This window comes from Phacochoerus africanus, chromosome 4 (assembly GCF_016906955.1).
Source record: "Phacochoerus africanus isolate WHEZ1 chromosome 4, ROS_Pafr_v1, whole genome shotgun sequence".
In the NCBI taxonomy this organism is placed as follows: domain Eukaryota; kingdom Metazoa; phylum Chordata; class Mammalia; order Artiodactyla; family Suidae; genus Phacochoerus; species Phacochoerus africanus.
In genome coordinates this window covers 6,578,291-6,603,801 of record NC_062547.1, presented here as the reverse complement: position 1 = coordinate 6,603,801, position 25,511 = coordinate 6,578,291, and the positions used below count along the sequence as shown (strand labels likewise).

At 61.8% G+C, this 25,511-nt stretch overlaps 2 protein-coding genes across 6 annotated transcripts; one reads left to right on the top strand and one right to left on the bottom strand.

Moving 5' to 3' along the window:
• Positions 1–455: 455 nt before the first annotated feature.
• On the top strand, positions 456–12,389 carry SIPA1 (signal-induced proliferation-associated 1). Of its 3 annotated transcripts, none has more exons than XM_047775279.1 (16): positions 456–556; positions 2,934–3,702; positions 4,375–4,502; positions 4,586–4,762; positions 7,079–7,253; positions 7,963–8,066; positions 8,286–8,443; positions 8,533–9,142; positions 9,430–9,704; positions 10,644–10,862; positions 10,973–11,084; positions 11,178–11,286; positions 11,378–11,479; positions 11,568–11,622; positions 11,821–11,899; positions 12,006–12,389. In XM_047775279.1, exons 2-16 carry the CDS (start codon positions 3,024–3,026, stop codon positions 12,150–12,152), a joined length of 3,129 nt encoding a protein of 1,042 aa, XP_047631235.1. In that variant the 5' UTR covers positions 456–556; positions 2,934–3,023; the 3' UTR covers positions 12,153–12,389. The 3 variants fall into 3 exon arrangements, with proteins under 3 accessions (XP_047631235.1, XP_047631233.1, XP_047631234.1); XM_047775277.1 differs by having other exon boundaries at positions 11,547–11,622; XM_047775278.1 differs by lacking the exon at positions 456–556 and adding an exon at positions 602–2,642 and having other exon boundaries at positions 11,547–11,622.
• Positions 12,390–15,548: 3,159 nt separating this feature from the next.
• Positions 15,549–24,811, bottom strand: RELA (RELA proto-oncogene, NF-kB subunit). Of its 3 annotated transcripts, XM_047775266.1 has the most exons (11): positions 24,679–24,811; positions 24,067–24,093; positions 23,813–23,964; positions 23,503–23,651; positions 22,570–22,661; positions 22,064–22,195; positions 20,741–20,845; positions 20,310–20,522; positions 18,073–18,153; positions 17,912–17,986; positions 15,549–16,970 (listed from the first exon to the last, which is right to left on the bottom strand). In XM_047775266.1, exons 1-11 carry the CDS (start codon positions 24,683–24,685, stop codon positions 16,342–16,344), a joined length of 1,662 nt encoding a protein of 553 aa, XP_047631222.1. In that variant the 5' UTR covers positions 24,686–24,811; the 3' UTR covers positions 15,549–16,341. The 3 variants fall into 3 exon arrangements, with proteins under 3 accessions (XP_047631222.1, XP_047631223.1, XP_047631221.1); XM_047775267.1 differs by lacking the exon at positions 24,067–24,093 and having other exon boundaries at positions 24,679–24,784; XM_047775265.1 differs by lacking the exon at positions 24,679–24,811 and having other exon boundaries at positions 24,067–24,453.
• Positions 24,812–25,511: the final 700 nt, after the last annotated feature.

Sequence of the window (25,511 nt, the reverse complement as noted above, 5' to 3'; positions counted from 1 at the left end):
TGCATTCCATGTCTCACCATGAAACGTCCAGAGTTGCAGTTCCTACGCTTACCAGCCTTGACCCTGGCCAGAGCCTTTCTCTGAACCTCAGTTTCTTCAGTATAACATAGTTGACCCCTGGGTTCTGAGGGTACACGAGCGCGCGTGTGCAGAGCAGGACCCGGTGCTCGTGAGTAGTGGCGCCTGCTGAGCCCTTGCTGTGTGTCAGGCAGGAGCTGAACCCTTCTGTGTCCTCGCCCCAAGTCGGTTAGGGAGGCAGGTACACTTGTTCCGGTTTCTCAGCCGAGGGCTGAGGTCGGGCAGTTCGCTGGGCTGGGCCTGTCTCAGGGCAGGCGCTCAAACCCCGCGCGGGGCTGACCACGGCCAAGCCTGCAGTCCCCGCCCGCCCCGCTGCGCTTCCCGCCGCGGCCGGCGCGGGCCCGCCCCGCCCCCTTCGGGCCGGCCCCGCCCCCGGCATAGCCCCGCCCCCAGGCGGAGCCGGCGCCCGGAGCGGTAGCGGGAGAGCAGGCAGCGGGACCCCAGCGCGGGAGGAGGCGGCCGGGCGGGAGCCCCAGAGGTACCGGCGGGAGCTGGGGTGCGGAGGCATGGTGGTCGGGCCAGACAGGGAAGGAAGTGGCCTGGTGTGGACCCAGGTGGCGGGTGGGTGGGGGTCCTCCCCTCGTTCGCTGTTGCACCCTCCCAGTCTCCTGCTGGGCTCCAGTCCCAAGTCAGCAAGTCCAGTCCCCTGCCTCTGACCAGCGCCCCACCCCCCACCCTCTTGCCCGATGGCCCCGGCCCCCACCGGCGTGCGTGCGGGTGAGTGGATGCGAAGGTTCCCGACTCCCTCTCAGCGGCGCTGGCGACTGCCCTGCTGCCTGCCGACTGTGTGCCGGGTTCCCCCTATCCTGGGGCTCCCCTTCTGCCTGGGCGGCCTCCTACCCAGCCTTTGCACATTGCCCCCCAGCCGCGGGCCTGGCCTGGGAGGAAACATCTGTCGCGCCCCCTGGCAGCACAAGTGGGGTCATGACCTCCAGATGTGCTGGGAAGCGTCCAGCGCCTCCTCCTGGGGCAGCCAGGCCTTCCGGATCTGTGGGAGCCGGCCGGCCCCCTCCTCCCAGTGACACAGGCCGCGAGGAATGTCCCGGCCTCAATGGACCCTGTGTGAAGCTGCCGGGTGGGGGGCAGAGCCCAAGAACACCCCCTAAGGCAGGGCCAGAGCTTGGCACTGTGCCAGAACAAGAGGCAGCCCACAGGCCATGCCCGCACAGCTACACAGAGCTCAGCCCACCCGGAGTGGGGCCCTGCCCAGACCCCCCTCGCACAGGTCCTCTCTCGCCCCCATCACACACACTTCACCCACACCACAGTCCAGGCCCAGGAGCTGGGCACTTGGAGCCAGGGCCTGCCTCTGCCACCTCACACTAACACATGGCCAGCTGCACTCGATTCACCTTCCTTTCAGTCTCCCAGCAGTGCCGGGGGGCAGCAGGAATGGTTAACCCCGTTTTAGAGATGAGAGAACAGAACTTCAGGGTCAGCGTCAGGACCTTGTCCAGGAGAAACCAAGGGAGGAGACACTCAGCTTCGGAGGCTTTGCCCCTGCTTGGTTCTGGAGCTTTAGCCGAGGGATGCCTGGGGCCTCTGCCTCCACCCCCTCCTAGCCCAGCCCCACACAGTCACTGGGTGATGTACAAAGACCCGCCAGCAGGTGCCTGCACCCCTAGTGGGTTACCCACACATCCCCTGCCCCAGCGCCATCCTGGGTTCACCTGGGGGTGGCTTTCCCTCACGTTCTCACACCGCCCTTTGCACCTACCACTGGGCTTGACACATTTCCGCACTTCACAGGTCCCTGGGGCCTTGGGTGTCTCATTCTTACATCCTGTGAGACCTTGAGCCTTGGCCCAACCCCCCCACCTGCCCCCCACCCACACATACAGGGATAGGAGTGGGGAGGTACAGCCCTGTTTAGGCCCTGGAAATTGACAGACCCAGGTTCAAATTCTGGCTCTGATGTGAAATCGTTTCAGGCAAGAGCATCATCCCCTTATCTGGACCTCAGCTGGACCATCATGTGGGGTTCAGACTTCCCTGTTGGCCTCAGTGAGGCCAGGGAGACAGACGTCCCCATGAGTCCCAGTTCCAGCGAAGGGGCCTGGTCAGGGTGACTCCATCCCCTGGCCGCCGGCATGGCCACAGTAGCCTGCAGGAGGATGAGCCCTGAAGGCCTGACCTTCAGGTTAGGGTGACTTGGGTCCCATGACTGAGCTACGGTGACCCCAGAACCTTCTTTAGGATGTGGGGCCGGACAGGGGGCTGCGCCCAGAGTTGGGGCCACTTCCTGTGCCGAAGGAAGTCCTCTTGCCATTCCTGCTGCCCTGCCAGTGTCCCCTAGGAATCCCTGTGTCCTTGAGGTATTGAGGCCCCAGGAGCCAGGGCACTGAAACCCAGCCTCTGGGTGCTCAGCGCCTCTGGGATCCTGGAGGAAGTGGGAGGAGCAGGGAGGAAGGTCTCTGGGGACAGGACGTCCTCCCTTTGTCAAGCGGGCAGGACCCAGACACCAGCGGCCCCATGGGTTTCCCGTCCCAGCAGAGACAGATCATCTGTCCGGTTGGGCCAGGTCTTGGTGGCGACCCTCGCTCTGGGCTCAGACCAAAGCCAAGGTGTGTGAGTGGGAGCAGGGGAACCCTGGCAACCCCGGGGCCGCTCAGGCTCTGGGACCCTCAGGGCCAAGGCCCCGACAGCCCGGCCCCCGGCCCTGCCCGGGCGCTAAGCTGGAGGAGGGGGCTGGAAACCTCAGCCCCAGGCAGACGAGGAAGTGGCCAGGAAAGCGGAAGCGGCTTTGATGGTCCCGGAGGAGGCCGGAAGCCAGAGCATGTACTGGAGGACGGGGCTGGGGGCCCGGGTTCCTGTTTTCGCCCCAGGCCCCTCTGAGCAGCCCCCTCCTCTCTCAGGGCAGGAACCGGCCTGCCGGCTGGGCACCAACCCCTCCCGTGCCTGCCAATGCGGCCCGGCACCCGGAGAGCCAGGTCCCAGGCACGCCCATGTGGGCCGGCGGAGGTGGCGTGGGGAGCCCTCGGCGGGGCCTGGCGCCCGCGCCCACCGACGACCTCTTCGCCCGCAAGCTGCGCCAGCCCTCGCGGCCCCCGCTGACGCCGCTAACCTTCGAGCCCAGGCCGGCCCGGGGCCCGCTCCTGCGCAGCGGCAGCGATGCGGGCGAGGCCCGGCCCCCGACGCCCGCCAGCCCCCGAGCCCGCGCCCACAGCCATGAGGAGGCCAGCCGCCCCGCCGCGCCCCCGGCCCGGTGCTTCAGCGACCCGCTGGCACTGCTGGGGCTGCCGGCCGAAGAGCCGGAGCCCACCTTCCCACCGGCGCCCGAGCCCCACTGGTTCGCCCACTATGACGTGCAGAGCCTGCTCTTTGACTGGGCCCCGAGGCCACGAGGGCAAGGGGGCCACGCAGAGGCCGGCTCCGGGACCCCGGCTTCGGCTCAGGACCAGACTGCCGGCTCAGACCTGCTGCTTGATGCGCCCGGCTTTGTGAGTGAGCTCGGGGGTGAGGGCGAGCTGGGCCTGGGGGGACCGGTGTCGCCACCCGTGCCCCCCGCGCTGCCCAACGCGGCCGTGTCCGTCCTGGAGGAGCCACAGAGCCGGACCTCGGCCTACAGCCTGGAGCATGCAGACCTGGGTGCCGGCTACTACCGCAAGTACTTCTACGGCAAAGGTGAGGAGGGGAGGCCCGTGGGGAGCGGCGGGGGTCCCTGCCGCCTGCAGGGAGCCATCCTTTCCCTGGCCAGCCCCTGGCCACGTGAAGGGTCAAGCTCTGTCCCTGGCCGAGGCCGCCCAGTTTTAACCACGTCCCTGAGGCCAAGTCCAGCCTCCACCCACCGCCAGGATCATGCGCCTCTGCCTCCATCGGGTTCATCCTCATACTCCAGCTGAAAAGCCAGCTCTCCTGGGGGCCCCGTCCAGCCCAGGAGGGTCAAGGCTAGGGAGCTGAGAGCTGGGCAGGCTGGGTTCAGACCAGGATCGATTGTCTATGGACAGTTCTGTGAAGAGCGAACCTCTGCAGCCGGGAACCGTGTTGTCATCAGTGCCCAGAAGGGAGACATTCTAGAGGATACGGGCTTGGTGGATGAGGCCATGCAGGATCTAGGCTTTGGGGCAGGCAGGCATGGCCCCTGGGGCTGGGGGAGGATACACGGCGGGGGCTGCCGAAGGGGTGAGGCACAGGGCCAAGTGTGGGGGCCCCGGCTGGAGTAGCCGTCTGACGAGGTAGAGTGAGGAGGGGATGGGACTTGGGACCTAGTTTAGGATCTGAACCAGTGTTGAGATGGGACCTGGGGCAGGACCTAGTGATGGGCGAGGACCGGTCATCTGCCGCCCGCTCCCCCAGAACACCAGAACTTCTTCGGGCTGGACGAGGCGCTGGGCCCGGTGGCAGTGAGCCTGCGGCGGGAGGAGAAGGAGAGCAGCGGAGGGGGCACTCTGCACAGCTACCGCATCATCGTGCGCACCACGCAGGTGGGCCGGGGTCTTGGGAACCAGACCCTGGGTTGCCTCAACAGCCTGCGTGTATCCTGAGCACCCCTCCATCCCCGCCTTAGCTCCGGACCCTCCGAGGCACCATCTCAGAGGACGCGCTACCACCAGGGCCCCCGAGAGGCCTGTCCCCAAGGAAGCTTCTAGAGCACGTGGCACCTCGGCTGAACCTGACCTGCCTGCGCCTGGGCTCAGCTTCACCAAAGGTGCCCCGTACGCTGCTCACACTGGATGAGCAAGTGGTAAGTGGCCAGGGCCCCCCTACCCTTCAGCTAGACCTGGTCTGAACCCAGCCTGCCCAGCCCTCAGCCACCTCACCTTGACCCTCCCGGGCTGGATGGGGGGACCCCAGGAGAGCTGGCTTTTCGAAAGGAGGGCATCAGAGGTCATCTAAAGCCTTGCCTCAAAGTAAGGTCCATAGACCAGCAGCATCCTTGTCATCTGGGAGCTTGTTAGAAATGCAGATTCTTGGGCTCCGCCCAGACTTAGTGCATCAGAGGCTGCACTTTAAGAAAATCCCGAGGTACTTTCTATGTACGTTTCAGTAGAGGAGCTCTGGTCTGACTGCTGCCTGCTCTTCCTGCAAGTCCCTCTCATTCCCTGTCAGTTTGCCCTGCAAGGTCCTTCTTGGTCTCCTCCCAGTTTGGGGGCCTCACTCCTTCCTGAGGCTTCCCATTCCCCTGTGGGGCCACTTAAGCCATTGGAAGTCCTTCCCACCCTGGGCTGAAAGCTGCCCACTGGCCCTGATTCTCATCTGTCCATCACTCAACAAACATTTCTCCCACCTTCTTGGTGCCAGGCTCCAGACTGGATTCTGGAGACTTGTCTAGACCAGGTGCTGTCCTTGAGTAGCTCTCCTGGCCGGAGAGGAGAAAGAGACCCACAGAGAATCATGGGTAACGATGGAGCAGGATAACAGTGAAAGCAGAGTGTTGAGGGCTCCGTTGGGGCCCCAAGGTAGTGCTGACAGCCCTTCCTTGGCCAGGGGTTTAGCATCATGGAGGATATGCAAGAGCTCAAACCAGAAAGAGCAGTCATTTTTCTGGACAGGAGGAACAACTCGTGTGAAGCTTAGAGACTAAAAGCCCTCACACTGGGGTCCTGTAGGCAGATTAGAGGGGCTGGAGTAGGGTTGGGGGGAAGGGTGGGAGACTTGCCTTTGGCCCTGAGGGCACTGCGGAGCCATGGAAGAGCTCAGAGGTGGAGTAGCCCTCTGGCTGCAGTGTGGGGGGAGCAGACTGGAGGGCAGGCCCAAGCCGGACCTGGCAGTGACGACGGCAGGAGTGAAGAGGAGGTGACAGTCCAGGGGTAGAGCCGGTAGCCTTGATCAGTGACTGGAAAGGTGGGGGTGCTCCCCAGCTTCTTGGCCTCTGGAAGTGCTCTTCGTTAGGAGCCAGGGACCCTGGAGAGGAGGCAGGATGGGAGAGTCACGGCGAGGTGGTGAGGGGCCAGGATACTGGGCTAGCTGGAGCTCAGGAGAAGGGTCTGGGCCGAAGGCAGGGATGGGGTTGTCAGTCCATAGAGATGGCTGCTGCAGCCACTCAAGGCAAAGCACTTGGGTGGAGAAGAGGCCCAGGCACGAGACCGTGAGGTCCCTGGGGTCTCAGGCAAAGTGAAGTTCCAGTTGTTCCAAGTGCCATCCATGGTGAGAGGGTACCAGGATGAGGCTGTGCCCATGGAGTTAAGAGGCGCTGGGGTGGAAGTGGGGCTGTAGGTATTAGGAAGGAAGAAACTAAAGTGGGGACTGTGGGTGTAGACATGCTTTTTTTTTTTCCTGTCTTTTTGCCTTTGCATAGGGAGGTTCCCAGGCTAGGGGTCGAATCGGAGCTGCAGCTGCTGGTCTACACCAGAGCCACAGCAACGCGGGATCCGAGCCGCGTCTGCGACCTACACCACAGCTCATGGCAACGCCGGATCCTTAACCCACTGAGCAAGGCCAGGGATCGAACCCGCAACCTCATGGTTCCTAGTCGGATTCGTTAACCACTGAGCCACGACGGGAACTCCTAGACATGCTTAGTATGAAGAAGGGAGGCCAGAACTGGAGGGGCCCAGGGCCTGTCTGCATGGTTGGGGGGCACCCCGAGCTGTGCACAATCAGCCCCAGAGGCAAAGGGGCTGAAGGAGCTGGGGAGAGAGGAGCAGAGAGTGAGCAGAGCCGGTGCCGGGCTCCCGGCCTCCGGAGCCCAGGGTCGGGGCGGGGTGCCTGGGATTTGAGGAGAGGAGGACAGACTGGCCTTGAGATGAGGGTGATGACAGGGGTGGAACGTACTCTGTGCAGGGTCCTTTCCATGAATCCTGTCCTCTGTGGTCACAAAAGACCGGCCCCTCCCAGTTCCTTCTCACCTTGACCTCTTCTACCCTCCTGAGCCGAGCCCTGGGAGCAGGACAGACGGAACCCACCTGAGAGGCGAGAACAGCGGCGGTGGCTGAGAGAGGGCAGTGCCCAGGGCCACACAGGCCAGCGTCCCATCCATTTCCCCAGGGCTGGGGTGTGGAGGGGGTTGCAGGCTGGGGAGACTGAGGCCCGTGCCTTCTGCTCGTCCCCTCCCCTGCAGCTCAGCTTCCAGCGCAAGGTGGGCGTGCTGTACTGCCGGGCGGGCCAGGGCTCGGAGGAGGAGATGTACAACAACCAGGAGGCAGGACCCGCCTTCACGCAGTTCCTCAAGCTGCTGGGCAAAGTGGTGCGGCTCAAAGGCTTTGAGAGCTACCGGGCCCAGCTGGACACCAAAAGTGAGGCCGGGGGCCGTAGGTGGGGGCCGGGGACTGGGGCAGACCCATGTTGAGGGGCAGGCTGCCTTGCAGAGGACCAGCTGCCCACTCACTCTTCTGTCCTGTATTGTCCTGGGGCTGAGGGTCAGGTGGTGGGTCAGGGGCTGCAAAGGCCGAGCCAGGGCTGGGAGGAGGGGCTGGGACTGTCCTCCAAGGCCCCGGCACCCTATTGCCTCAGCTGGGCACCACCTCCTCCATCAAACACGCATATTCCACCAGCCCAGCCTCCTGGGGTGCGCCCCTACCTCCCTGGCGGGAAGGGCCCCAGGGCCCTTGGGAGGTGTTTTTATCCAGCACCTCCTGCCTGCCTTCCACTCTCCCCTGCTCCACACATGCTGGTACCTGGGCCAACATCTGTCCTCTCCTGGGACACCCACTTCTGCCTCCCTCTTAGTAGGCCATTTCTCAGTTCGGTCGTCATTCTATCTCAGCATCCTCCCCAACCCCACATCACCAGCCTAGGCTGGGCGCTGGATCCTGGGCAGGGGAAGAGGAGCAGCCAAAGCCGAGACCCTTGGGCCTCATGACCTGAACAGTAGCTGGTGGCATGAAGGGGTCATCCACCCGCTGGCTGGGGGTCAGAGGCTCCAGACGGCAGGCAGAGGTGGCAGGTTCGAGCCACCCAGATTCCCCTCACTCCCTCTCTGTGTCCCCAATTCCCTGGCCACAGCGGATTCCACGGGCACCCACTCGCTCTACACCACGTACCAGGACCACGAGATCATGTTCCACGTGTCCACGATGCTGCCTTACACCCCCAATAACCAGCAGCAGGTGTGAGGGGACAGGAATGGCCATGGGCTTCTGGGGAACATGGGGGGGGGTGGCTGTGTGGGCCGCAGTATTTGAGCCTTGGCCTGAACTCTGCTCACCCCCAACCACTGGCTGGGGCAGGTGGGGGGAGCACCGGTGACTAGGCTCCGCCTGGTCTGATGAGGAGGGACTGGGGGGGCAGGGGGGTCCCGCTCACATGCCCGCCCATCTACCTCCTAGCTCCTGCGGAAGCGCCACATCGGCAACGACATCGTGACCATCGTGTTCCAGGAACCGGGCAGCAAGCCCTTCTGCCCCACCACCATTCGCTCGCACTTCCAGCACGTGTTCCTAGTGGTGCGCGCCCACGCGCCCTGCACTCCGCACACCTCCTACAGGTAGGCGCCCCGAGGGTCCCAGTTCTGCCCCAGGGCTCGTCTTCCTGGACCCTCCCTGTTTCTCCTAATTATTGCCTCCCTCCCGGTAGGGTGGCGGTGAGCCGCACCCAGGACACCCCGGCCTTTGGGCCGGCTCTGCCCCCCGGCGGAGGTCCCTTCCCGGCCAACGCCGACTTCCGGGCCCTCCTGCTGGCCAAGGCGCTCAATGGCGAGCAGGCCGCGGGCCACGCACGCCAGTTCCACGCCATGGCCACGCGCACGCGCCAGCAGTACCTGCAGGACCTGGCTGCCAACGAAGTGACCACCACGTCGCTGGACTCCGCTTCGCGCTTCGGCCTGCCCTCCCTGGGCGGGAGGCGGCGGGCGCCCCCCCGCGGCCCGGGCGCCGAGCTGCAGGCGGCGGGCGCGCTGGTGTGGGGCGTGCGCGCGGCGCCTGGGGCGCGGGGCGCGGCCGGAGCCGAGGTGGGCGGCCTCGATGGCTCCGAGGTGCCCTGCCTGTTGGGCATCTCGGCCGAGACGCTGGTGCTGGTGGCGCCGCGCGACGGTCGCGTAGTCTTCAACTGTGCCTGTCGTGACGTGCTGGCCTGGACCTTCTCCGAGCAGCAGCTCGACCTGTACCACGGCCGCGGGGAGGCGATCACGTTGCGGCTCGACGGGCCCCCGGGTCAAGCCGTAGGCGAAGTGGTGGCGCGCCTGCAGGTGAGGCTCGGGGGCAAGGTGGTGGGGGCGGGGGGCAAGGTTCCTGCGCGAGGCGGGGATGGAGCCTGCCCTGGAACTCCTGTTCCCGCCGCCACTCCTGCGAAAGGGACAGTTGGGGTGGCGGGAGAACACCCAGCCAGGAGGCCTAACAGCTGGAACTGGGGGTCCCCAGGCCCCTCTCTGAGGGGCGGGTTGCTAATGGGGCCGTGGAAGGGTCTGTGTAACCCCGCACGGTCCCCGGGGCTGGCGCTCCGCCCGCTGACGCTGGCGCTCACGCCCCGCCCCAGCTGGTGAGCCGCGGCTGCGAGACCCGCGAGCTGGCGCTGCCCCGCGACGGCCAAGGCCGCCTGGGCTTCGAGGTGGACGCCGAGGGCTTCGTCACGCACGTGGAGCGCTTCACGTTCGCGGAGACCACAGGGCTGCGGCCGGGGGCGCGCCTACTGCGTGTTTGCGGCCAGACGCTGCCCAGTCTCGGCCCGGAGGCCGCGGCCCAGCTGCTGCGCTCGGCGCCCAAGGTCTGCGTCACCGTCCTGCCCCCCGACGAGAGCGGCCGGCCCCGCAGGTCAGGCAGGGCCCTGAGGCGCAGGGAGGCGGGCGGACCGGGCAGCTGGCCACCACGTAGCCTATGCCTCCTGGGTCACCATTTGCAACAGGAATCTCGCATGGAGGCCTTTCCTTATGGAGGGAATCCCACATCCCTTAATCTCTGAACTGCACATTCCTCAGAGGTAGAATGAAACCGCTTGAGCTGGGTCTCCACTGCTCAAAAGATCAGATAGCAGGCCCCCTGTTTTTCCTACAGACGCGCTCACACACAGCATTGGTTTCTTACTGTATTAAACCGGAGATATGCAGACTTTTTCCATAAAGAGCCAGAGAGTAAATATATCAAGTTTTCTGGGCCATCTGGTCTCTGCTTGCAGCTACTCGACTCTGTCCTGGTAGCATGAAAGCGTCCTTAGATGATACGTAAATGATGAGTGTGGCCATGTGCCACTAAAACTGTATTTATGGACCCTAAAGTTTGAATATGATTTTCACATGTTGTGAAATACTCTTTTAATTTCTTCCAACTATTTAAGAAAGTAAGAACCGTTCTTAGCTTTCAGTAGTACAAAAAAAGGCTGGCACATCTGCTAATAAAAAAAGGCAATGGCTAGATTTGTCCCCAGGCAGTACTTTTTGGAGCTCTAGGCTAAGTGTTTTGCCCACGTTATCTAAATCCTCATAACAAGCTGGGAGATCCGTGCTGTCATCCCCATTTCACAGATGGAGAAATGGACACTCAGAGTGGTTTGCACAGGATACAGAGGGGCAGCGCTGTGATTTGAACTGAGGTCTGGAAGAATGGCCAGTAGCCAGGCAAACATTTTTCACCGTTGGAGAGTTTGGAGAGCTCTCCTCCCGGCCGCGAGCCTCAGGCACCGCTGGGAGTGGGGCTGGGGATGCTGGACGCTGGGGCGGGGTGTTCCTGCCTGACGCTGCCCCCTCCGCCCCCTAGGAGCTTTTCGGAGCTGTACGCGCTGTCTCTGCAGGAGCCCAGCCGGCGGGGGGCCGCCGAGCCTGTGCAGGAGGAAGCCCCAGCCGTGGCCCTGCTGCCCCCCACGCAGCAGCTGCTGCAAGCTTGTCTGAATGATGGCAGTGGTCCTCCAGGGCCCGCAGACCTGGCCGAGGAGAGGACCGAGTTCCTGCACAGCCAGAACCCGCCATCGCCCTGCAGGTGCCCCTCTCTCAGCCTTCCCTCTCCTCCGGCTTGCGAGGCTGGACAGGAAGGACTCTCAGGGGCCACGGGGGCAGCTTCCAGGGCTGAGCCGCCCCTCCTCTCCCCAGCTCCCTGTCAGATGAGGCCCCCGTCCTGCCCAACACCACCCCGGACCTCCTCCTTGCCACGACGGCCAAGCCGGCAGCACCCAGTGCTGGCAGGGAGACACCCCCCACCCAGGTGAGCAGAAACGAGGCTCCGAGCCCAACAAGAAGGAGGGAGCACAGTGGTGATGGGGGCGTCACTGCGTCTATATCCGCCTCTGCCCCCCAGGACCAGCCGGGCAGCCCCAGTGGCTGTGAGGACAGGGACAGCCCAGTCCCAGAGCTGAGGGCCTCCTTCCTGCCACGGACCTTGTCTCTGAGGAACTCTATCAGCAAAAGTGAGTCTGGAGCAGGGCGCGGGGTCCAGGAGCCGGGCCAGAGGGGGCCTGGCCTGGGCTTCCCTGGCTGATCCCGCCCCGGTGCCCACAGTCATGTCGGAGGCGGGCAGCGAGACCCTGGAAGACGAGTGGCAGTCCATCTCAGAGATCGCCTCCACTTGCAACACCATCCTGGAGTCGCTGTCCCGGGAGGGTGAGGCCTCCAGGCTGCCGTGGGGAGGAGCCAGGGTGGGGCTCTCCCCCTTTACCTCCCTGCCCAGATGGTCCCTCTGTCCCCACAGGACAGCCCATCCCAGAGAGCGGAGATGCCAAGGGAACGCCCAAGTCTGATGCCGAGTAAGCCTCCTGCCCCGCCCTACCCTGTCCCCATGCCCATGTGCCCCTGCGTGTTAGAGTGAAGCACAGTCCCCGGTCTCTGCCCTCACCTAAGTCAGAGGACGGGGGTTGGGCCCGTCCCACGCAGGTGGACGTGGGAACCAGCCCTGGTGCCCCCCTTGCCCCGGTCCTGCTGAGTCCTGGCTCCCATGCCCTCAGGTCAGAACCCGGGAACCTGTCCGAGAAGGTCTCTCACCTGGAGTCCCTGCTCCGGAAGCTGCAGGAAGACCTGCAGAAGGTGACATGGCGGCTGGGGGTCGGCAGGGAATCACGGGGCCACCCCAGGAGAGGGGCCAGGGCCCGGCCACCCTGACCCCTGCCTCCCCCACCGCACCCCACCCCAGGAGAAGGCAGACAGGGCAGCCCTGGAGGAGGAGGTGCGGAGCCTGCGGCACAACAACCGGCGGCTCCAGGCCGAATCAGAGAGCGCAGCCGCCCGCCTGCTCCTGGCCTCCAAGCAGCTGGGCTCCCCCACCACCGACCTGGCCTGAGCTGTCAGGTCCAGCCTCAGCCCGGCTATGGATCTGCCCCAACCGCCCAGGTCCCTCAGGGCACCCGGGTCACAGCGGCCCTGGGCCCTCCTCAGGAACTCTCCTGCGCAAGGCGCATCTTAGCACTGCCCCCACCCCCCACCCATTATCTGGGGGTGAAGTCGCCCCAACCCCATCCCTGTTTGTAAATATTCTGTGGAGAAAAAGAGACTTCAGGGAATAAAGAAGCCACTGTTATTTGTGTCTACACAGATGTTTGTGATGTGACGGGGGAAGGGGGGTTGCCCCCACAGGCCCCGGGGACACTGGCTCAGGGTTGGGCTGGCACAAACAGAGGGTGCTCTGAGCCTAGCCCCCCCCCTTGTCTTCTCTCCCACAGTCGTTTATTTGGTCTGTAGGGAAGCAGGTGGCCACCCCCTGTACCTATGGTGCTTAATCCTGGGAGCCAAGCCCTTGCCCTAGAACTAAGCCAGGGGGGCTGAGATCAGAGGCAGAGGGTGGACTTGCAGGGCTGTAGAGGGAAGGCGCTCAGGGGTCAAGGGGAGCCTGACCACGCCCCCTCATAAAGGCCCTGCCCCCCCAGTCCAGGCCCCCCTCTCCTCTCAGTAGACACTGAACCCCTAAGCCTGGTGCTCCCTCAGTCACTTGGCCAGATCTTTGCAGGGCCCAATTCCAGAGGTAGTAGCTTCTCTGCCTTAGTTGTCTGGGCGGGGCTTCCATGTCTCAGAGGAAATCAGCCCTTGACCCACTTCTCTCCTCACACCAGCCGGTGTGACCCCTTGTTCCTCAGGCGGGGCGCTTTCCCACGAGTAGCATCAGCAGGTCCAAACTTGGGTGTTGTCTAAACTCTTTGTTTTCTGGATCTGAGGCCCAGGCAGGGTACTGATTTACCCAGCATCACATGCCTTGTCCACCCCTGCTGAGACCCAGGCCCTGGGGTGCTTTAATTTAGGCTTTGGCAGGACGGGCTAAACGCTGAGAAACAGCTTTGGAGGATCAGACTTCATGGACTGCTCTCTCCCGTGCTGAGCTTTGAAGGCTGAGTAGGAGGCCACCAGATAGAGAAGTCAAAGGTATCTTGGGTAGGACCAGCCCAGGGGCCTATTGGACTGGAGGCGGCCTATGCAGGGACCCAGCGTCGAAGAGGCTGGAGCTGAATCAGAAAGGGCTACGAACCGTGCACTGGGGCTCCTGGACTAGCCATTCCCGACATCATGTCCCAGCTCTCACCTGATGCGCCATAGTGAGCAGCCGTCATAGGGCAGGGTGGAAGGCTCTAGTTACTCTCTGGGTGTGAGTCTGCAGAAAACTGGGGTCTGGTCATGAGTCTGATAGAAGTTCGGGGTGGGGGGCGGGGGCGGGTGATGAGATTTGGTGTCTGAGCCCTTTGGCTACAAGGCAAGGCCAGGCCAGGGAGGAGGCTATAGCAGCAGCCCCAGCGGGAGGAGGTGGTGGCTTACACTAGGTGATGGGGGTGGAGATGGGGAGAACTCGGCACATTTGCTGGGACGTGGTGAGGAGGTGGACTCAAGTTGCTAAGGGAGAAGATGCAGGGTGGCCAGGTTTCTGGTGGGAGCCCGTGGACGATGGTACGGCCATCGCTGAGACGGGGGTGGGGAGGAGGAGCAGGCTGGGGTCATTTGGAACCTGGTGGGTTTGAGAGGCCTAAGGGACCTCACTGTGAGATGTCCAGCCGGCTGGCGGGCAGGAGAGAGCAGTCTGGGCTGGAGACGAGGAGTTAGGACTGGTGAGCCCTTAGCATGATGAGGGCACTCAGGGAGTGTGGGAAGGACCATGAGAGGGCTTCCGGGGGTGACTTTGGGACACTGGGAAAGCCAAGAGGAGCGAGGCGCAGCCTGTGTTGGGGGACCTGGGCTCACTCATTCCCCTCTGGGCTTCAGGCTGGCCACACCGCGGGCAGCTCCCGTCAGTTACCTCTGGTTAGGCGCCTTCTCACCTAGCGGCTCCCTCCTCTCGCTGGCCCGGGCCCCGCCCACAGCAGCGCCGCGACTCCCTCAAGCTCCACCTCCCCAAGCACCCCGGGCAAGTTCGCCGGGGGTCCTGACCTGGGCCCCACGCTCGGATTCGGCCCCTCGCGCGGAAGTACGGCCTGGCCAGTCCCTGAGTGGCCCACCTGCTTCTGGCCCCCGCCCATGACCCCGCCTCCCCCGACCCCGCCTCCCCCTAAGTGGCTGTCGGGCAAGGACCATTCGCTGTTTTCCGGTTCCCCAATATTTCGCTGCCAGCCGGCATCTTCCTTTCGTAGACACGGACCATCGTCTGCATCCTGGGCCCACCGTGTCCCCAGGGGGCTCACTGGCTTTTGCAGCACGTCCCACTGATAACCTGGTTGCTCCTGCCTTCATCCTCCCGCAACCCTGCGACGCCATCGGCCTCAAGATGGGTTTTCCCGAGGCGCATTACCTGGCCCCCTTGTCGTAGACTACTCTGTGCGCATGCGCCCTCGACAAGGCAGGACCTAGCTGGCCAGGGCCTCGCGCTGACCCTGCTTTACTGCGCGTGCGTTAGGCCAAGCCGGAAGTACATCCAGCTCCAGCCCTTGGGGCCGTTGCTTGGTTTTTGCTTAGGATTCCCGGGTGTACCAGTCGGGAGTCGACTTCAGATTTGAGATTTCTTCCGCCCTCCCAAACTCTACCTGGCACCTCCCCTTCCCCAACAGATGGACACTCTCCTTGGGCTACTTAAGAAATGAAATCCAAACATTACAGCCCAGGGCTTTTTGGGGTTTTTTTTGGCTTTTTGCCTTTTCTAGGGCCGCACCCACGGCATATGGAGGTTCCCAGAATAGGGCTCCAATCAGAGCTTTAGCCGCCGGCCTCCGCCAGAGCCACAGCACCGCGGGATCCCAGTCGCGTCTGCAACCCACACCACAGCTCAAGGCAACGCCAGATCCCCAACCCCCTGGGCAAGGCCAGGGATTGAACCCGCAACCTCATGGTTCCTAGTCGGATTCATTAACCACTGAGCCACGACGGGAACTCCTAGCCCAGGGTTCTTGATCTTTAACAGACTGGCCCCACTGAACCTTTCCAACATCGTCTCTGCCTATTCACCTACAAACGTCGGCTAGCCCCTCTGCGAAATTCACCCTCCTCTGTTGACCTAGACCTGAAGCTAGTGTGGCCTCTGTGAAGCCCCTCCTGAAAATGCTCCATCCCCACAACTTCTGGGCCCCACTAGGCTCTCACTAGGCCAGGATTTCCCCCACCCCACCCTGCAGCTGCCTTTCATCCACTGGCTGGTAGTAGCTAGGGGTTTCCACTGGTGTCCTCAGACTGCAGACTCCCAAATGACAGTGTAAATATTCATCTAACTCTTGTGACCAATGTCCAGCCTGACACGACCAGTAGAGTGTGCTGAAAGAAGGCAAATCTCTGGCCAGCTTGACAAATTTATTAGTTTGGAGTAGAAAAAGCAAAAGTCCAAAAGCTTTGATTCTTCAATAAAAACCAAGCCTCTTGACTAGAGAGCAGCCGGACTGCTCTCTCCCTAACTCCAAACAGCCTGCCCTACTACTAAGGCACTTGAGAAAAGGGGGGCAGAGAAGTCTCAGAAATGCCCTAAATCCTGGAGAGGGCCAGTGCTGCCCACCAAGTCCCTTCAGCCACAGCCCAGCAAAGAGAGAGCTGGCAGAGACCTCTGCAGGGTAGGAAGGCCAGCCCCTCAAAAGCTGGTGGTTAGGCATGAAGAATCCCAGCACCACACAAGGGCTGGTAACAGGGGCATTGTTTTGGCTCAAGGTATAAATGAACCAATGATTTGAAGAAGACACTTGGTAATAAGGCTTTGTGGCCTTTGAGGCCACAGCTCCAGCCTGTCTGTCCCTCTCTAGGAGAGTACTAGAAGCTGGAGGGTGGGGTTGGCCGCCCCCAGAATTCCCTGTAAAGAATGGAGCTGAACATCAGGATAGGGGAAGGAAGAGTCTGCGTTCCTCCTAGCTCTGCCCTTTCCAGAGAAGTTAATGCTTCTGCTTAAGCACCTCCAAAAAGAGAGAGAGATAGATACTGCCAATAAAAGAATAAATGCAACCCCGCCCCCCCCCCGAAGACATCACCCAAAGATGCTGAGGGCAGCTGGAGCACACACCCCCAGAATCCGTAAGTGCTGGCTCTGGGAGGGCTTCAATCCCCTGCAACCCAGTGTTCTGGGCAGAGCAGGTGTCAGCCCTTTAGGAGCTGATCTGACTCAGAAGGGCTGAGAAGTCCATGTCCGCAATGGAGGAGAAGTCTTCGTCCCCCGGGAGGAGACCGTTGGTGAGCCCAGAGGCCCCCAGGGGAGTGGGAGCTGGGTCAGGGGGTCTCTGGGACCCTGTCACCAAGCGAGTTATAGCCTCAGGGTACTCCATCAGCATGGGCTCAGCTGTGTGGGGGGGCATGGGTACACCCTGGTTCAGCAGCTGCTGAAACTCAGAGTTGTCGACGGATGCCAGGTCCGTGAACACGGTCGGGTCAGTGTTATTGCCGAGCAGGGCCCCCAGGTCCTCATCAGCATCAAACTGCAGCTGCAGCAGGGCCTCTGTCAGTGTCCCTTCCCCAGCCTGGTTGGTTTTAGGGGCAGGCGGGGCCACAGCCTGAGCAAGGCCGGGGGCTAGGACAGGGACAGGGGCTGGGGCCTGGGCCAGAGCTGATGCCATGGCTGGGGCTGGGGCCGGGGCTGGGGCCTGGACCAGGACTGGGGCAGGGGCTGGGGCCAAGGCTGAGGTCTGGCCTGGGATCTGCCCAGAAGCAAAGGCCATGGGCGTGAACTCGTCAAAGTTGATGGTGCTGAGAGATGGCGTAAAGGGATAGGGCTGGGGAGCTGGAGGAGAGAAACAGAGAGGGAAGGGTCAGACAAGGCCTTGGAGGCCCACCCCACCCTTTGGACCCCAGCCGCTATCAAGAGTGACCCTGTGGTGTCACAGCAGACACTCTAGCTCTCTCATCTCACTCTGGCCTGCAGGGTCCCATTCCAGCGTGGCCTCCCTGGAGGCCTCCCTGTCTACTCCAGCCCACACAGCTGCTACAGCCTTTTAGGGGACGGGACATTTTCAGAGTCAGCTGGAAAAACCTCATCTTACACAGAAAGACCAAGCCCTCTGTGGGCCTGGGCCCAAGAAGCAGGTGGTGAGCTGCGCGTCCTCACCCCTCTTTGCACCCCACTCTTGCACATGCGGTTTGCTGTTTTGCTACCTCAGAGGTGATTTTTTTTTTTTTTTTTGGTCTTTTTAGGGCCGCACTCGTGGCATATGGAGGTTCCCAGGCTGGGGTGGAATCAGAGCTGTAGCTGCCGGCCTACACCACAGCCACAGCAGTGCCAGATCCTTAACCCACTGAGCCACAGTGGGAACTCCCCAGAGATGATTTTTTTATGGCCCCACTTCTTTGGGGAGCTGAGGGCAGAGATGGTACATTTTGAAACTTCTGTATCTCAAAGTGTCCCCCGCGGGGTTTAACTGACGTAGTGGTTCTCAGACTTCAGTGTGTGTGGGCACCTCCAGGAAGTCACTGGTTCCTGGCCACACTTCCAAAGCCTCCAATTCTGTAAGGGCCCAGGAATCTGCATCTTCCCCGCTCCCCAGGTGGCTTTCACAGAGGCAGCTAGGCCTCACACCCTGAGAAACAGGAGCCCAACAGAGGGCAGGCTTCAGACGCCTGCTGGTGAGGATGACAGCTTGCCTCCCTCCCAGAAGGTGTCTAAACCACAGGCAAAACCGATTTGGGCCTATAGTTCCGGCGGAACGATCTTAAGGAAACCCGTACCTGGCTTGGGGACGGAAGCTGAGCTGCGGGAAGGCACAGCAATGCGCCGGGTTGCAGGCCGGGGGTCGGTGGGTCCTGCTGGGCAAAGGCTGGGTCAATTCTTGTTGCCCGGGGTCACCCCTCCTCCCGCTGCCTTCTCATCCTCCCAGGGCCCCTCCTACCGTTGAAAGGACTCTTCTTCATGATGCTCTTAAAGGTCTCATAGGTCCTTTTGCGTTTCTCCTCAATCCGGTGCCGGTCATCTGGGAAGAGAATGGAGAAACGTGGGCCTTGCTCTTCCCAGCTGGACCCCCCCAGAGCTCACGAAGAGCCTCGGGAGGGAAGGTGTTGAGAAGAGCTTTCCTGAGACTCTTTCGCCAAACCTTCTCAGGCTGGGAGAAAACCTGCGTGACTCTGAGACCCTCGACAAGAATACAAACACCACAGCTTTCTGAGAAGCCCTCCCGTGGCTGAATCTGCCCCTGCAGCCTGTCCCCGGCTTCTCCTCTCACCTGTGTTGCTTATGTCCTGGCTCCTCTCCTGCCTGATCCACTCTGGGGCAGCTGAGCACCACAGGCTTGCCTAAGACTTCAACAGAGACTCTTAATCTTTTTTTCTTTCTTTCTTTTTTTTGGTCTTTTTAGGGCCGCACCTGCAGCATATGGAGATGCCTAGGCTAGGGGTCGAGTTGGAGCTACCGCTGCCAGCCTACGCCGCAGCCACAGCAACAAGGATCCGAGCTGCATATGTGACCTACACCACAACTCACAACACCACCAGATCCTTAACCCACTGAGTGAGGTCAGGGATCGAACCCGCAACCTCATGGTTCCTTGTTGGATTCGTTTCCGCTGCGCCACAACGGGAGCTCTAAGACTCTTAATCTTCTCTCTTGTGGTCTCATCGTTCAGTCTGGAGCTTTCAGAACTTTCTAACCATCGTAACACTTGGATAACCCCAAACGGTCCAAAGTGCCAGCCACACCTTCTCAGACACCTGGTTCTAGTTCTTTCCCCTTCTGTGTCTTTCCTACCTGTCTGCCTTGTCACCAAACCTTGGACTCGTCCTCAGCATCTTCCTCTCTCTCACTTCCGACCATTCACTCCCTAGACACATAATAGCCAAGTGCCTCCTGTGGGCCAGGCTCCACTCCAGCCCCTGGGGATATGGCCCTGAGAACAAACAAGGTTCCTGCTCCCAAAAGGTGACATCCTAATGACAGAGGGGCAGGGGTGCAACCATATATAAGTGAGGAAAGCTCTGAGGAAGAGGCACGGGGGGATGTGACAGCACCAGAAGGTTGAGGCATGTAGCTTAGAGGGGTCCAGGGAAGAACTGGGACGAGCCCACCATTTTTAGACCAGGTGACAGCTAGGATGCAGGGCCTGAGGGGGGACCGAGCCTGGTGTGTGTTGGCCACAAAGACCCTGTGGGGCTGGAGTCCCTGAGGCCGAGGGCGGTAAGTGAGATTATGTCGCTTCGCCGTTCCCTCTGCAAGGTTCACACGACATCGCCTCTCCCCAGACCCTGGCAACCAGATGCCTCCTCTCCCCGCATCTCCCCTCGGATCCTTGCACAAGGCTGCCAGAGTGGGCTGCTCATGTCACTTCTCAGCGTAGAAATTTTTGGTGGCTCCCCACCGCCTCAGGATGTGACCCTGGAGAAAGGCCTCCAGGCAACATTCAATGCCCCCCTGCCTGGGCCTGCTCAGTGACTGACATCCACTCCCACCCCAAAGCTGTAGCTGTCCCCAAACTCACCGGGCACCCCCCAACACCCCTGCCCTTCCAGGAGCCACTCCACCTGCCTAGAGCACGTGCTTCTGGGTGTTTCTCCAACTTAGATGCCACCTCCTCCGTGCAGCCAGCGCCAGCTCCCATTGCCATTCTGCACACACCTCCCTCCGTTTCCCGCGTCACTCTGTGACTTAAGGATCTGTTTTGCATGTTCGTCTCATGACACAGATTTGCGTCCACTGAGCCACAATGGGAACTCGCTGGCCATTCCTGTTTTGGTCAGGTGTCCAAAAGCCTCGACCAAACCATGGCTGTGTGGCAGTGATGAGACAGGAGGATCACAGCACCCTGGTGCCAGAAGGCCTGGGTTTAAGGGGGGTCTGGGTCCGAGACTCACTAGCTATGTGACCTCAGGCAAGTTAAATGCTATCAAAAGGTTCATGAGAACAACAGCAGGTAATTCACTGACATGCCTGCAACAGGGCCAAAGCGCGTAGCAAGAGCTCCACGTTTTATGAGCAAGGACACTCGTAAAATCTGTCGTCATTAAATGAGGCAAGAAAGAGAATCTGATCACAGTGTAAATCCCCACCCGACTGGAGCTTCTGACCCTCAACCACAGCTCTGGCCTCACTGCCGCTGGCTGGAGCCCAACAGGCCTGCTGCTACCTTCCCCTGGGTACCTGTGTCTGGCAAGTACTGGAATTCCATGGGCTCGCTGAGCTCCCGATCCGAAGGCCGCCGCAGCTGCATGGAGACGCGCACGGGGGCCTGCAGGCTGGGGTCCGCGTAGGGAGGCGTCCGGAACACGATGGCCACTTGTCGGTGCACGTCGGCTTGTGAAAAGGAGCCTCGGGCCTCCCAGCCCGGGCCCGTGAAATACACCTCGATGTCCTCTGACGGAGAGGGGGCGGCGGAGTGGGTGGCCACTCTCAATTCACCCAGCCCGCCACCCCCGATGCTGCTGAGGCCTTTCTCCGGAGACACGTCACCCTGCTGCCCCCGAGGTGTCAGGGGAGCGCTTAAATCAGTTCCCTGCCACCTCGCCACGTGTGCTCAGCCTCACCCCTCACCTCCTGCTCCAGAGTACAGCCCTGCTTCCTGGTGTGTGTACCTTTCTGCACCTTGTCGCACAGCAGGAAGATCTCATCGCCCCCAAGGCAGCTCCCGGAGTTCCGATTCACCCGACAGATCTTGAGCTCTGCAGTGTTGGGGGCACCTGAGGGTGTGGGAATAAGGAAGGAAGCCCTGAACCACCAGAGGTCTGGGCTGACCTGCAAGACCCCTGCCCAGCCCACAGTCAAGGTTGTTCAGCGCCTGCTGACAGCACCTCTGCAGCCAAGGTTTAACTGTTCCCACTGGCTCCTCGCCCTAATCAACTCAGCGACTCTTTTTTTTTTTTTTTTTTTGCCCGAAGCTGCAGCATGTAGAAGTTCCCCAGCCAGGAACTGAACTTGCAGTGCAGCATTACGCTTAAACACTAGGTCACCGGGGAACTCCTCAGCAACCCTACATACCAGCACCTACTCTGGGCCCAGCCCTGTTCCAGGCATGAAGCACCTAATGAGGCACAAAGCCTGAACATCTCTGCCCTCATGCGGCTTAGAGTCCAATGAAAACCAACAAGATCACAATCCCTCTTTCTCCACCCGACCCGAGCAGACTTCAAGGCCTGTTCATACCCACCGTGGCAATGAACCTTTCCCTTTCTTTTTGGCTTCTTAGGGCCACACCCGCGGCATATGGAGGTTCCCAGGCTAGGGGCTGAATTGGAGCTACAGCTGCCAGCCTACATCACGGCCACAGCAACACAGGATCCAAGCCACACCTGCAACCTACACCACAGTTCACAGCAATGCCGGATCCTTAACCCACTGAGTGAGGCCAGGGATTGAACCCGCAACCTCATGGTTCCTAGTCGGATTCGTTTCCACTGCGCCACGACGGGAACTCCAATGAACCTTTCCCTCTTGACCCCTGGTTCATCCTGGTTTCCCAGCCTTGGGGTCCAAAGCCCTTTTATTTCCACGCATCCTGCTGGCTACTTAATTAAAGACTGCAGTCGATCACTGTCGGCCCAATTCATCTGTGAACTTCCTGTGAGCCTCCATCACTGCATGGCTCCTCTCTAGCATTATCTCGTTCCCAGGAGCACACTTCCGGAGTCATTAGTGCAGGCTGGGCACACCACCTTCTCATCACATGTTGGAAATGCCTGTCTCCCATCTGACTCCCTGCCAGCCTGGAAGCTGTCCCTTGAGGGCGGCTCTGGGTCCTGTCGCCTCGTCTCCCCAGCCAGCGCGGGGCACAGAGCACCAAGAGGACACACACCCTGCGCGACTGAAGCCAGAGCAACTCTAGCAGACCCCGCCCACCAACCCCCTTCCTCCTCGCAGGCCCACCCGTCTGCCCTTCCTGCAGCTCCCCAGCCACTCACGGTTGTCAAAGATGGGGTGAGAGAGGACAGGCGGCAGGCGGAGGGGCCTGCCTGCTGGGTCCCGCACTGTCACCTGGAAGCAGAGCCGCACAGCATTCAGGTCGTAGTCCCCGCGCTGCTCTTCTATGGGAACTGTCAGAACAACAGAGGGTCAGGAGAGCTGGGGTGGGGGGGACAGCCAGGGAGGGAGAGGCACGGGGGCGGACAGGGAGCTCTGGGCTGGGAGGGATGTTTCAGGGCCTGCGAAGCAGCAGGAGGTCTAGAGGAGGAATAGAAGGCTCTACATCCATCGCTGACTCCACCTGTGACCTGGGACGTCATGTCCCCTGTGTCCCCTCTCTGGGTCACGTCTCCCCAGTAGTAAAATGGGAGTGTGTGCTGAAAGGGCAGCAAAATTCCACCTGTGCTGTGAGTCTTGGCCAGGGAGGGAGAGCAACCTCGGCAGGGTGACAAAGAGCGGAGGTGCTCCAGGCAGGCCGGGGCCTTTGTTCCCACAGCCCTCTCACCTTGGAAGGGGTTATTGTTGGTCTGGATGCGCTGATTGATGGCCTGTTCCAGGTCCCGCTTCTTTACACACTGGATCCCCAGGTTCTGGAAGCTGAGGTCCCCGAGGAATCAGTCCCACCGTCTCCAGCAGAGCCTGGGTCCTCCAGCCTTGCCGGGTCTACCCCTTCTCCCCCACCCACTCAGCAGGCCAGCACGCCGTGCTGGACCCCCCTGAATGGCCGCCCACAGTGCCACCCACTCCTCACTCTGGCTGACAAGGCCCTGGGCCCTGCCGCCGGGTCCACTGTCCCTGCTGGCTCCCTACCCTCTGTCCCAGGACCTCTTTTCCCTTCTCCAAACACACCAAACTCATTCCCACTTCAAAGCCTCTGATACCCATTCACTCTGCCGGGAGCACGCCGTTCTTTCCCTGCCTCTCTGCCTTCTCACATTCAGCTCTAACCTGAGAGGCCTTTCTGACTCCCCATCTAAAGTAGTGACACCAGCTCCTCCGCCTCCCCCACCCCGGGCTATTCCTCCAACCCACTGCTTTATTTTCATCACTACTGATGACTTGCTAACGGATCTTGTTTAATTATTTGTATATTTATTTACAGCCTGCCTCTGTCAACTAGTACGTAAGCTCCGGGGAGACTGTCGGTTCAGTGATTTTCCTTCTCGCTACAAGTGACGTGACTGAGGGGCTTGCCCTTCCAGCCGCAGGCGTTAGGGCTTCGGAGGTGATTAGAGACCTATCACTTTTCCATGGGGCTCCTATCTGCTAGAGGGAGTAGAGACACAGGCAATTTCAAGACAGAGGAACCTGCCTGCAGAGCTGGGGACAGAGCAAAGGGTGCCCTCTGTCTAGAAAGAACACTGTAACAGCTACACAGCTGCCCGCTCTCCTGGCCTTCCACCTCCCCACCACCCCCTGGCGCCCAAGGGGAGCTCACCTGTGGATGCAGCGGTCCGGGCAGAGCTCAGCCTCATAGAAGCCATCCCGGCAGTCTTTCCCCACGAGCTCATGGGGGTGAGGCCGGTGAGGGGGGTCCTTAGTGACCAGGGAGATGCGCACTGTCCCTGGCCCTGTGTAGCCATTGATCTGTCCAAAGTACAGAGAGCACCCTGGAGGCGCAGGATTTCCAGCCCCAATTCCCCCCCCCCCCCCGGGGTGGGGGGCAGGCTGCGTGGGGGCCTGAAAGCAAGCCTGCTGGGGTTTCACCCCTACTGACACTGCGCCCCTCACTCGGGAGCTGGGCTGACCTTGATGGTGGGGTGGGTCTTGGTGGTATCCGTGCTCCTCTCGCCCGGGATACTGCCGGCTGAGCGGCCCTCACACTTGTAGCGGAAGCGCATGCCCCGCTGCTTGGGCTGCTCGATGATCTCCACATAGGGGCCTGAGGCCGGGGCCGGCTCTGCGGGGGAGACGCGGGCCAGCCCCCATCAGGCGGCTGACCCCATCGCCCTCACCCTGGGGAGCTCCTCCCGAACCACGGAAAAAGGATGGTCCAACTTACCCGAGGGGAAGATGAGGGGGAAGAGGTCTGAAAGGGGAGGGATACAAGGGTCAGCACATGCCCGCTTCCCGTCCTCACCAGGGAGGGCCTGCATCCCCGGCGAGGAGATGGAGCCAGGCTCCCTCCCGGGGACACTGGGTCAGGGCCAGCTGCCTGGAACCTGCAGTACAGCTAAGGGGCAGGGGTGAAGGAGCCAGAAACACTTGTTTTCTAAGAGAAAACCGGGTAGGACGGCCTCCACCACCAGGGGAAACTGAGCCACGACCTCTCTCTACTTTCCTAAATTAAACTAAGGGAGGGCACTCCCCACCCCAGCCCGGGAGGAAAGTGAGTCAGATACGTTCTCCCCTAACAAGGAAACTAAGTCGGAACTGCCCCCGGGGCCCCGGGGGAGACCGAGTCACAGCTCCCCCCAACTCCCGCCACCCCCAGGGGAAACTGAGTCAGATCCCCCCACACACACTCCAGCCCCGCCCCGCTCCACCATCCGGCCGGCCGCTCCCTGCGCAGCGACCATCGGCGCAGGAAGGAGCGGAAGGCAGCGCGGAGGCTCCCGCCGCGGTCCCGGCGGCCCCAGCGCCGCCACCGCGCGGGGTCAGAGGGCGTCCTCACCGTCCATGGCCGGGGTCCCGGGGGCGGGGCCGGGGTCGCAGCTGGGCCCGCGGCGCGCGCTACAGTCGAGCCATTCGCCAGAGGCGGAAATGCGCCGCGCGCGCCCGCCGCCGCGTCACTGCCGGGAATCCGGCCGCGCCTGCGCGCTGCGTCGCCGCCGCCGCCGCCGCCGCCCTGCGCGGTGGGTTAGGGACAAGAGCGCGCCACTCGCGGGCCTAGGAGGTGGCGCGCGCCGCGCTGCCGGGCACTGCGAGCAAGTACGCGCCGCGCTGGGCCCCGAGACGCCGCGCGCCTGGACGCCGCTCCCGGGACTGGCTGGGCAGCACGGATCGCTCGCGAGTCTGGGCCCCGCCTGGAGGGCGGGCCGGGCGATTACTCACAATGTTTTTAGGGGATTTCGGGGGCCCCCTCCCGCCGATCGGAGGAGTGTGGTGATGTCACCTCGGGCCCGGTCTGGAACAGGGCCAGAGCTGCTGGGCTTCGGCCGCCTGCCCTGCGCAGGGAAAGGCTCGGGCCTGCTTCGACCGCAAACACCGCGTGGCTAAACTCCACACGGCTTCCTAATTGATGAAGGTGCTTCGTGGTGGTTGGGGCCGCGGAAGCATTTTTTAAATTTCTTGTCCCCCCAGTCTGGAGGCAGAGAGGGGAAAGGAAAGCGCCCGGACCTCTCCACCTGGCAGTGCTCGGACGATGGGTGCACGCAAGTGTGGACCGAGGCTCCGTGCCTCGTCCGCTCCCGCTGGCGAACCGGGCCCAGGCTCCTCGGTTTAAGATGCATCCCTCCGGGGCAATGGGTGGCAGAAGGCACCGAGGGGTAGATCTCTGGAGCCTCG